This window comes from Apaloderma vittatum, unplaced genomic scaffold (assembly GCF_000703405.1).
Source record: "Apaloderma vittatum isolate BGI_N311 unplaced genomic scaffold, ASM70340v1 scaffold8610, whole genome shotgun sequence".
Classification (NCBI taxonomy): Eukaryota; Metazoa; Chordata; class Aves; order Trogoniformes; family Trogonidae; genus Apaloderma; species Apaloderma vittatum.
The window spans coordinates 55,308-67,896 of record NW_009695055.1 but is presented as its reverse complement, the minus strand read 5'-3'; the positions used below and the strand labels follow the sequence as shown (position 1 = coordinate 67,896).

Sequence of the window (12,589 nt, the reverse complement as noted above, 5' to 3'; positions counted from 1 at the left end):
CACTCTTTCTTAAGGTTCCACCTCATCCCCCTATCTCAGCCCTTTCCTTAGCATGTTTTTTAGCAGCCCCCTGGAAGAGTTGCGTGTATTAGCTTGCACTTTTAGGGATAAGCATCTCATCTCAGCAGCCTGTTCTGACTGCTCAAGAGTAGTGGCTCCCTGGAGCAATGGACATACCTCAGGTCTGTAGTTCTGCTCTGTGGGAGTGGTTTGCTGAAGTCGAGTCCCTGTCTACTTGGCATGTCATGTTTCCAACACTATACCTTGTTAGTTGAGCAGGTGAGTTGTGTTGGTTGCATACCAGCAGGCTGCATTTTTGGGTCAGTTGAGTACCACAGGAAGGCACAGCCTGCAGACTGCTATTGAGTACATAAATTAACCCTGCGTAGCTGGACCCATTTGATGCTGCCTCTGCCTGCTGGGATTGAGTCTCTCAGGAAGGGGAAGTGGGCAAAGAAACAGCTCCGAGGGAAACTCCACCTGGTGACCAATGCATTGGGCCACGCAGCCAGGGGAAGTTCCTAAATGTGATTCATCCTCTTCTCCCACAGCTGGGAACTGAATTAGAGAGATGAAGTAAGCTACCCTGGGTCCCATAAAGTGACAGGGCTTCTCAAGAAACACAAAAAATTGCTTCTGGATGCTAGTCTTGTGGTTAGGCTGTTAGGTACCTCTTGTCTGTCAAAATGCCAAGTGAATATCTTGAAAACAGCATGTAGCTGCTCCATGTAGTCATGCTCATACTTAGCACTGCAGCGATCCAAGCTCCAATGACTGGAGAACCACAAGTGGCATGATGCATTTCTGACTAAGCAGGAGAACTCATTTTAGAAGGAGGTTTTGCCCATTAAAGGGAAATGTCATAGAAAAATATTCCTCAACATATTCTGCAAAAGATGAGGTGAAACGGAAGGAGAGGGACCGTGTACTGCTGTCCAAGACCAGTAGCTTAGGCAGAAAGAAATAGTAAATAAACTATGTCTTATGATTAAATCCTCACATATATACAGCCTTCCCCTGATTCTGGAAATTTCTGCATATTTGCAGGCAATATGTTCAGTCACTGCAATATTTGCACAGCAAGTGACTCCAAGGCCCTTCTGAAAAGGACTTCTGCTGGGATTCTGCACTCCGTATTACCTCTTTCTGTAGTGTTGACTTTGGGGCTCAGATGAGCTGACATGGCTTGCCCGAAAACATGAGAAAAAGCAGATCTCTAGCCCATGTGCAAAAGTTATGGAGCCCTAAAACTGTTTTCTGTCTTTTTTTGTGTGTTTGGTTTGATTTGTGGGGGTTTTTTTAAAAAAAAAGAAAAGGAAAAGCAGGAGAGACAGCATGGGACTCCCAGTACCTGGGCACCCTCAACTTCCTTACCTTGTCTCACTGGTTAATGTTAATCACAGGGAGTATACATACTCAACTGTTACTCTGTAGAAAATCTGTGACGGGAGCTGAAGAAGTGCTGCTGAGAGAGGTAAATGTGAACGTCAATAGAAAACATTCTTACGTGTGTGTTTGTAAGGGCTCTCTTGACATTCCATGTTAAAGCCCAGCACTGCAGTCAGGAGTCCAGACTCTGGTACCGGGAGGTAGGGTTCAATAATAAGTAAATACTGGCAAAAAAAAAAAGGAGTAATACAGCATGGACAGAGAAACATGCAGTATAATCATTCCAATTTCATGACAAACGTTATCTCAGTCAAAACTATCCATGGCATAGCAGAGCGTAAGAGGATAAGAGCTTTGCAGCATGTGCATGATGGAGGCACCGAGAGCTGTTCCCAGCTCTACAACCCCACGCTAAGTTTGTTCCTCTGTCAATGACTATTCACAGACTTTTCAAGCAAATCTCAAGTTCCTATCAGGGTCAGAGATAAAGTAGTGAGACCAATCGTGCCAGATGGTCTGTGACATGTAGAAAAAGCAAAGCATTTTTGCATTGACAGAGTTCAATACTGAAAATTTCTTTAAAATAAGAGCAAACCTGGAACAAAATGTTTGCGACTAATCCACTACCACATCAATCTTCAAATAGACCCATGAAATTATCTAGAGTCAGTATCGAATTAGCAGAGTAGTGTCAGAGATCTGTGTGGGTAGAAGACCAAAAGTGGATTTGACCCACAATCAGTAAAGCAAGCAGATAGGAGCTTTTCTTTCAACACTTTTGCATAAATTCATTCAGTGACAAATATGTCAGTTTACTAAGTGAGCCTTTATTAGGATCAAATTTAACAGCAGAACTGGGAAATCCTCCCAAAGCAACGATGTCTTTAGAATCCCAGATTTGTGCTTCTAATTAAAAAGCTGTCAGTTTAGGTGTAATTCTCTGTAAGAAATGGATTTGGGGAAGCGGAAAGGAGAAGGGGGAGAGAACTGAGATCGTACATGGACAGTTTTCCAATGAGGTTTATTTTGTGTATTTTCTGATGATCTTAAAGTTTTTCACAGAAAGATGTATTATGTTCCCCTAATAAGATGGCAAGGCAGAGGCAAACTCCTGTCAGCTTTTCCTATCTTTCGTAGCAGATAAGATCAAAGAGCAAATTGTTTGATCAAAGATTGCATTTTGTTTTAAGAAGTAAGATTTTATACCTGCATGATTTTCTTCTTTTGCTGTGAAGAATCCATCAATGCTAAGGCTAAAACATTTTTAAAAAAATCACTTTGTGGGAACAAAGGAAACTAACAATTCTCAATTCTTTTCTATTTTCTACTGGCAAAATGTAGTTGCTTTTAAAAGGAAATGTAAAAAAAAAAGTCATCTAAGTAAGAAAATTGAAATTGTTATTTTCGGCTTGGTCATCCACAGTTTTTCCATTAGACAGATAAAAAATAGCGCATTCCAGAATTATCTTTTAAATTATATGTGTGGTAGGTAAGGGTATAATATGTTCTAAAAGCTGAAAGAAAATTATTTGTAACGAGAAAGCAGAAACAAAATTGTTTACCGTGTTAAAATTATACCTTTTAGCCTTTCAGAAACGAAACATTAAGTAATAGAAAAATGCAAAGCTTGGCCAGACCCAAACCATCCATTTTCCGAACGCTACTTTTAGAGGACATTTGCAACCATTATCTTTTCATTCCGATTGAGAATATTAAGGTTTCATTTACAACTTTAGAGTTTGCCACGGTGATGAAATTCTGGTTCCCAGCCAGCTCTAATTTTAAGTAGATTGTGCACAGTGGATAATGAGGGCAGAGTATTTACTACTTACTCCTGCAAGGGTAGTGTTGGAAAGGAGCAGCCCCTTCCTGCTACTGCTCTATGAGGGGCAGGCAGGACCCCAAGTCAGGGAGAGGATGAGCTGGGGGGCGTGATTTTAGCCAGTACAGGCAGAGCTAGAAGAAGAAACCAAGGAATCTTAAATTGGATTTTGTAGGAAAAAAGTGTGTAAATGCAGAAGGAATAATAGAGGTTGAAAAATTTATAACCTAGTCTGTCTAGCTATTTCATTCCTTTCTGCATCCCAGCATTAGCTGTTCATTAAAGCCTCTTTCACTGTTATCCTTTCTTACTTTATTTTAAATTTTTAGATCCGGCTATTTGCAAGTATTACTATGATAACAAATGTGAATAAATCTAGAGGTCAAATAGGCAAATCCAAACATCGAAAACGTAGTGTGTCTTTAAAGTACTAACCAGTGTGATCCGTCTCACCTGGGTTCTGAGAGGACCGAGTCACTGACTCATTTCCACACAGCAGAGGGCTGATTGCTTTCATGTTGTGCTTCAGTGGGTATGGGCACATGTACGTTCTCTATGCAAGAGGATTTAAACCCTGTGCTGTGCATTAGTGAGGAGAAATGAACTTGAGCTAGGGCATTTGTTAGTGCAGAGGAAGGTCATATTCTGTTATCTAGCTGTGGTGTGAGATTTTCAAAACCTCCAAATGACTTAAAGGGTATATCTACTCCTCTGTGACTGCTTGTACTGGAGCATAAACATAACTCTCAAGTCCCACTGGCTTTTGACCAGGCTTTTAGATCTGTAGTGTGGAAGAGACTTCTAGAAATGGGACATTATCTCCTAAATAGCAAAGGCAATTTCACAAATGTGTCCCGTGATGGTAGCACTGCTGCTCTCCTGCTTGGTCTACAGAGGTAACAGAACAAGATCATAATGGATATTGTCTTTCCAGCCGTTTGCAGTGGCAAGCAGTAATGGGCATTGGCTCAAAATCTAAATAGGCAGTGTGATTATCCAGAATTCCAACTTGTCTTGTTCAACCTGTGTTCACTGCTATCGAGCTGTTGGGGTGTCACATGGAATTGCATTTGCTTGTGTGATGTTTTATCATGATTATTACTTTTTTTGTTTGTTTGTTTTGCACCAGCCTCCAAGAGCCTTCATCACTGGCCAGGGCTCCTTTGTGTTAGGTGTTGCAGAAATCCTGCAGAGCCTGTGTGCTGAGTTTTCTCTGCCGGGTGCTTACTGCACTTTAGATTCTCGACTTCTAGCTCCATGTCAATCTAGCAGTGAGGGCAAACATTGCCCATTTGCAGTGTCTGCAACAAAACATCATACATTTGAAGCCTTAGCCATACAGGCAGCTCTAGCAAGCTGCTTACCTCCTCTCCTTTTCTATGAGAACAAACGCTCCCCTCTTCTTCACAGCATCTCATGTCATGAGGAGAAATGACCAGTGCCAGCAGCAGGCACAGGCCAGATGAGCCTGGTCCTCAATACAGACTCCTGTCTCCTGTCCCATCTGGCTCCTATGGGAGAGAAGTTACAGCCTCTGCTCCCTTTTTGCCCAGCCCTCCTCATTACCTCCCACTCTCTATACCCTACAGTCACTTCTTCGTGCTATCGGTGCCAGGTGTGGAGCGGGGAAGCACAAGCCATCTGCAGCTGACAGCAGGCAGCTCCCGTGGGATGAGCCAGTAATGAACATCACCAGGGAATGGAGGGTCTAGAGGCAGGGATCCGGCTGACTCTCACTTGAAAGGGTTGAAACAAGTCACAGAAATATCCCAGCTACGTGAGGAAGGAAAAGCTGTATAATTTGCAGCTGGAGATGAATGTGATTATTCGCTGCGCGAAGGGATTTTGCCAGCTCGGAGTGGCCTTCATCAGCAGAGATTGTTGTATTTGACATTATCTGGTTACTTTTGCTTAATGCCTCTGTGCCTTTTCTGAGCACTTCCTTCCCTAAGCACAAATCATCCAGACTAATTAGAAAGGTTTATTTTTCTTCTTCCCCGTCAATCTGAAGACGTGTGAGCTGCCTCCTTCCCCAATCCCTCTCCGAATATGATACAAAAGGTACAGCTGTTTGTGCTGACAGTTCTGTGGGTTGAGCATTCCCAGCAGATGGGAAGCACGATGGTCATGTTTAACTCACCTAACTTTAGCCACTTAAAAATGAGATGTTTAGTCCAACCCAGTCATCCTAGCCCCTTCAAAATTCAATAGAGAGGAAGTCTGCAGAGAGACCTCCTCACAACCTGAGCTTAGTGAGGTCCCTGCTCACCCCCAGAGGTTTTTGGTGAGTGTCTCTCTTAGAGAGGTAAGTATAGGATAGAACAGTGCCCATTCACCTGCCTTTCCCAGAGCATCCAGCTTTCCCAAAACAAACCTGTGACCCATCCCTCTCTCTGGTGGGCAGTGATGAGGAGACATAAAAGGTAAGCTGGGTTGGTAAGGTCCGTGTTGCTGCAGTTCCCAGCAAAGGAGGAAGTTTGTGTAAGATGCTGCAGGATGGGGTAACCAGCATATAGCCTAAAAAAAAAATCCTCCTTGTCATACCTCTCTAGTTCAAGATCTGGATGATTAAGAAAAGAATTTGTGAACTTGCTATAGTATCACCTTGGCAATGGATCCTATAGACTTTGCCAAAAGACCTTGAAAGGCAGATCCTTCAAAGTTGTTCACTGAGCTTGTGTTTACGGTGGGATGGAGTTTGCTGCCCAGCTTCAGAAAAGCCCATGGAAGAAGAAACCAGAAGGGAGGGCAAAAAATGAGGCCCCTGTGCAGAGGAAAGCCCGGCCATCTCTAACTGTAAAAGTCCTTTCAGTCACAGCTGTAAAATGCACTGCTTCTCGTTTCTGTAATCTCTTGCCGTCATGTTTCCTGCAGTTTCTTTCTGGCACGAGTGAAAACTGCTGTGATCCTTCTCCAGGAGCATGGGGCTGGCAGTGCGTGTGCTGGGATGGGTCTTTTCTCTGCATATAAAACCACGTGCTTCCCGCTCTGCCCCACGTGCTGTCATGTGGGAGCTCAGTCGCTGTGCCTGCTTTCTGCTGGGAAGTGATCTCAAAAAGTTTTGACTAGAGAAATGATGGGATGTCTGCGAGAGCAGTTCCCTTCACATCAGCAGCATTTAAAACCAGAACGGACAAGCTGGAAAGGTGGAGCCTAGATAAGTCATGCTGGGGGGCTGAGTGGGTTTAGTTTCTTTCCAGCTTTAATTTTAGTGATTAGCGGGGTGTGTTTTTTCCCTCGATGGAGCAACAGAGCATGCAGGTTTGTTTGTCAAGTCGCGTTAAGGCACACTAAACCGTAGCAGCTGGACCATGCAGATCCAGACACGGCATGGCACGCACTGTCATGAGCTGGTCCAGTGCACTTGGCTGGACTGCGATATCTCAGTGCCCATCCGATAAACCATATTTCTGTGAGGTGACTCAGATCAGCAGAAGGGCAATGCTGAGACGTGGTCCCCCATGGAGAAATAAAAGGCGTTTCTCACGGGCAGGTCCTCCTTAGACTGTCTAGCTTTATCAAATAGCATTGTGAGTTACCTTCTGCCTGGGATAGTGCTTTGCATCTAGAGAAGGTGCATATAAACAATTTAGACAGAATGCATGAATACTACCATCACTAAAATAATCTTCCACTCTTAAAGCTATTTGGAAATATTTTAATATAAATTAATGCCTGCTTGACATATTTGCCTCTTTAGCTATCCAATGGTTACAGATAATTGGCTATTTGATTGCAGCGAGTGCAAAATACCTAGATTTTAAGGCAGTATTATGAACATCTTGCCTAACCATCTGCTGAATACAAAACAGAGAACGTCAGTAGGCAAATTATTCATTAAGGCCGTAGCTCTTCTCTGAGCTTTGATATGCCTTGTAGAAGAAACACAGAGGCTTGGATTTTTAAGCTTCAGGTGATGGAGGAGCTGACCTGCTGATCCCAGCTGGTCTGTACATCTGGTCTGGCTCCATGCTGGTGCTCCTTCCCGCTGGGGGTGCATGACACGGCACAGACCTCACTAGAGCTGCTGTTTGAATGGACATTGTCCTGCCCAGCTACACCTTAATTGCAGTTGTCTCCATGTCTTATTAATATTATTGTATATTCTGGAGATTTATGTAAATACAATCAGTTTATTGCTAATTTTTTTTCATTGTGAATTTTTTATCCCCCCTCTAATTATATTGACACCTTGAAAAGCAGATTAAGAACTGAGAAAGACCTTTTCTGGAAGTTGCTGGAGAACATGACTTCGAGTAAACGCTTGGGTAAATGGTGGGCCTGCAAGAGTGAGCTGCACCTTTTGAACCTTCACACTCCTCCTGTTTGACTCCTCCCTCTGTGTCCAGGTCTCTCTCTGGCCGCATAGTCGGTGGCGTCTGGTGGTTCTTCACCTTGATCATCATATCCTCCTACACAGCTAACCTGGCTGCCTTCCTCACCGTGGAAAGGATGGTTTCTCCCATCGAGAGTGCAGAGGACTTGGCCAAGCAGACAGAAATCGCCTATGGGACCCTGGAAGCTGGCTCCACTAAAGAATTTTTTAGGGTAAAAAGGAAACTTTAATGCAAACATTTTGATCAGTGTCTTCTTTGACAAGTCCTCCAGGCCCATCCTCTTATCCTCAGCCCAGGTCTGTTTATTCTCTTGCTTCCTCTTTCCATGTTAGGTCCTGCTGTGTTTGTCCATAGAACTGCAAAAATCCTGTGCTGCTCAGAAGACTGGCAGTGTCTCCAGTACATGTGATATTCCATGACTGTAAACACAAATATGGAATATTCATGTGCTGCTCTGAGCAGGTCCAAAAGGAAACTGTCTCCTGATTTCCAGCTTGGTTTGGTCCCCAAAATCACTTGCTGTACAAAAATATGTGGCAGAAATCAGGGGCTGGGTTCTGGTGTAGAAATGGCAGGAGGCTCATTAACATCCTGTTGCTCCTTTCACCTTCCTTGGCCCAACCAATATGTGGATATACGTTCAGTCCAAGCTGGAAATCTCAGCTGGCACCCAAACCTCTGTTAACACTTCTGCTGGGTTTCTGCCGTCCTACGCAGCGATCCAAAATAGCAGTGTTTGAGAAGATGTGGACGTACATGAAGTCAGCCGAACCCTCCGTTTTTGTGAGGACGACAGAAGAGGGGATGATCCGGGTGAGGAAGTCAAAAGGGAAGTATGCCTACCTCTTGGAGTCCACCATGAATGAGTACATCGAGCAGCGGAAGCCCTGCGACACCATGAAGGTGGGAGGTAACTTGGACTCCAAAGGCTATGGCATTGCGACACCAAAGGGGTCTGCACTGAGGTAAGTAGCTTGGATTTGTTTTCTTTTGCCAAACCACTCAGCATATCAATGTATGCACACAGTTCGATCTCCATTGCCATGTTATTCACGACAGCTTGGGGCAAGGAGGCAGGGGAGGTGGAGGAAAAGGGATATGAAAACTCAGCGTGATGTGCAGGGAAGTAAAACGCCCAGCTCCCACTGAGCAGCACCAGGAGCACCTGATTATTCAAGCCCTGCATTTGGGAACTGGATCCTGGCTGATCCTCTCGCTATGAATGTGTCTGCTGTATGAGGTGATGGCAGGGGGCTGCTGTGGTGTAACCATTGGTTTCACAGAGCGTTATCTGGAAGGGAGGCTCATCCTGTGCCATGTGAACTGCACAGCTTTGCAGAGGATGGTGTTACCCAGGCTTGGATCCATGCTTGCAGAGGGAGTTCTCATGGGGAAAGCGTTTTGGTGTTTCCTAAAATGAAATGCTGTTTGGAAAGGGTGGGAAGCCAATTTTGAAAACGCCCTGCAAAAGGTGTGCATTTTCTTTCACTGAGTCAATTCAGATCCTGGCAGGCACTGATTTTATGGCAAATCCTGCATTTCTGAGCCCAGACCTGCAGCTGTCACATGATTTTGACTACTGTCATGTGAAATATCTTCAGAGACCTTCCTTTAAAAAGAATTCTTAGAAAGGTCATAGTAGAGCTCGGGTACTGCACAGTCTTACTGCTGGACATGAGCTGGCCCCTGCAAAGTGCATCGTGCAAGGTGACCCACTCAGAGCAGCATGGCCACACTCTGCAAGCTGGGATGGTGATCCCAGTCACCAGTTACTTTTGGCCGCAGCCATTCAACATCCTCACATTACAGTCATGAGGAATACAAGTTGTGAGGGTTTAGTGAGACTAGGAAATCCTCAGAGGCCATAGCTTCATGTAATCTAATTGCTGCTCCAACTGATTTAGTTATTTCCTGAACACATTTTAATCAAAATATTTTGACTAAATTCACATGTGTGACCTTATACTTGCTTATTAACGTAACCCAATGCAGAGACATTTAGTGCACGATCTCTGGATTACTATAAACCATCTGAGCATTTGCTGATGGATCTGTCTGGTCACACAGCTCCTGAGCCAAAGCCAGCCCAAAGAATCAAAGATGTATCAACTGGTAGTGGATGATGCCCAGGGATTTTGATTACTACATTTATTAAGTCAGCTAAATTAGATTCAGCACTTCCCATATCAGCAGATTCTTTAGAGAAGCTCATGAAGCAGGTGCTCCTGAAGGCAATTCTTGCAGCTAGTGTGGTTCAGGATCTGAAATGACTTGGGACGCTCCAAAAGAAGGTGGATATATTCTTACAGCTTTGAGATGCTTTCTGTCGCACTCTCTTCAGTGTTTGTTTTGACTTGCAAATATGGAAATTAGGATACAGGGCTGATTCTATTTATTTATTTAAACATCAATCTTGTGTCCTAATTTTGATATTGTAAAAACAAACAGGAACATCCTACCTGGCTTGTAATTGTTGGCATGTGAAGGAGTCATTTATCACACTTCTAAGACAAATAAACAACAGAAAAAGAAAATTACGTCAAACATCCCTCTGCTAGGCATGATTCCAAGAATTCCTAACATTTCTATCTGTTTCTTCTTTTTCATCCTGGCTGCATGTAGAACAAATTTCTTATGGGCCTAATGGCAAAGGAGGAATGCTTGATTTTCCATCCAATGGTGTTTCTTTGGAACAGTTGCTGTCAGTTTCTGTCCCATTATGTTTGTTTTGTTCTTGTTGTTTAAATTGTTTTACTCTTACTAGTTCCCTATCGTCATCACGTAGTGTCTGTTTTCTCCTTGGGGTCCTGCACGTGAGAGGTTGCCCTGAGCAAGGTGACATTCGTGAGGCATCTGTGTAGCACGGTCAGCCTGTCTCTCATCCAGGCTTCATCTTACTCACTTCCATCCACAGAATAAAAGTTCTGAGCCAGGTTTGGAGGTACGTGTGAGCCAGGCCTATCTTAGATCAGGTGCATTTTAGAAGCTGGGCTGCATTTTGATTTTTGCTGCAACACGTCTCATTCGTAGCTGGCATGGTTTTCCTGCATTTGGGATAGCTGGTTAGGAAAGGATTCTCGAGAGAAGCAAAATGAGAGTTTGTCATTGTTTTTCTTGCTTCTCCATGGGGACACAATGCCAGGATATTGCTACAGATGAATGAAAACAGCGTTGAAAATCCAGAAGTAATTTTATATGTTGTAGCAGGTGCAAACATCCATCTCAGGCCATCAGGTCTCTTGGACTGCTTAAAGAGCTTGCTGCTTCTTTCTAGGTGAATCTGGCTTTAAGTACCTTTTGGCTTTCAGATATTTCAGTTGTGTTTAGGCATGGCTGAGAAGGGCAATGATGGGAGGGCAGAATTTACGCCTTTCTGCACCAGCTAGTTCAAGCTGTGATCCTCTCAGACATAAGATAGTCGTACAGTTGCAAAACCCATCCATTTACCTGGCAAGAGCTCTTCTCCACTGTTGGACACATGGTCAAAAAAAAAAAAAAGGCACAAAGCCAAATTATCTTAAAAAGAGGAAAGAAAACCTGAGAAATCCCATGTGAGTCTGGACTCAAGGAATAGGGAGGTTTTTGAGATGGAGATCTGGGCAAATTCTTCAGTGCAGCCATACTGACATTAGTTTCCAAAAATCCAAGTCGGTTTTCCAAGGGTCTGTGGATAAACACAGAATGGTCCCTGTTAAAAACTCATGTTCTTTCAGGACACCAGACCTCCCAATCTCTCTTCAAAACACACTTGAGATGAAGTACAGCTTGTTCTGTGTATTCCCCATGAGCTAAAGAGACAATTAACTGAAATGAAGCTTCCTAGGGAAGAAAACACGTAACGCATAGCACATGGCCCCAGAAATCATATGGCTGATACTGTGCTCAGGGAAACCACAGTGCATTTACTTTGTTAGCACCTTGTACCCACATAGAAGCTGCAATGTATTTTGGCTCATTAGTTCACTAATCTTTTGCAGATGGTTCAGAAATCAGAGTGCTAATTAACCTGTATTCTGTTTTAGAAGACAGAAATAATTATGATTTACTTAGTGTCAAATTCTTTCTGGAGCTAGACTCACATTTCCATTGGCTTTAAATGTAACCAAAGTTAGACTGGTCACAATGCTGTTACAGTAAAAAAGGGAAATTATTCAGCCATCTTCAAATCTACACCTTTGCTTTCTCTTGGACTGGTAGCAAGTTTGTCTACATCTTGACTTTGCTTTCTGAAGTCTAGATTCTGCCTGAAGGAGACTCCCAGTCCTTGTGAGGGCTTCAGTGCTCAGATGGGATTCCATCAGGCAGAACCATAGCGGGCTCGTGGAGGGCAGCACATCCCTCTTGGTCACAGCTAGGCTTTTTTAGAATTGCAATGTAAGAAAACAGCCCCCTCGGTGAGAATTTCTTGGTGTGGTACCTAGTGCTGTATGCACAAATTCTTGGAGGTAGGAGCTGCAAGATCCTTGGCCTTTTTCAAGATCTATTTTGTTGATATTCAAGGTCTATTGGTGGAGAGTTCAGCCCTCCATCTCTTCCATGCTTTTAACAGAATCATGGAATCATAGAACTGTCAGGGTTCGAAGGCACCTTAAAGATCATCTAGTCCCAACCCCACTGCCATGGGCAGGGACATCTCCCACTAGACCAGGTTGCCTAGAGTCCCATCCAGCCTTGAACACTTCCAGGGATGGGGCTTCCACCACCTCTCTGGGCAACCTGTGCCAGTGTCTCACCACCCTCGTGGTGAAGAACTTGTTCCTAACATCCGATCTGAACCAATCCATCTCTACCTTTAATCCGCTCTCTCTAGTCCTGTCACTACTCGACATTTGTACCTCCCTGTGCTTATCTTTTCTCCTCTTCTTCATGCAATGTCTATACCACATTGCACCTGGTACCCAGCATCCTGAAATGAACCGTGCCCATGTGCAGAGCCTGTAAAACTCACTGCTGTGCATCCTGAGTCCAGGTGCTCCCTCAGATGTTTACCGCTGAGATCAGCAAGATGTGCGTGAGCAGGTCTGAAGGCAGACTGTGGCAG

General features: G+C 44.0%; 1 protein-coding gene across 3 annotated transcripts in view; it reads left to right on the top strand.

Annotated features, from left to right (window-relative positions):
- Positions 1 to 12,589, top strand: part of GRIA1 (glutamate receptor, ionotropic, AMPA 1) — a 120,270-nt gene that overhangs the window by 96,508 nt on the left and 11,173 nt on the right. For all 3 annotated transcript variants that reach the window (XM_009869761.1, XM_009869753.1, XM_009869770.1), the window contains 2 exons: positions 7,561 to 7,759; positions 8,266 to 8,513. In XM_009869761.1, the coding sequence (XP_009868063.1) occupies positions 7,561 to 7,759; positions 8,266 to 8,513 (447 nt within the window). The remainder of the gene's footprint in view (positions 1 to 7,560; positions 7,760 to 8,265; positions 8,514 to 12,589) is intronic.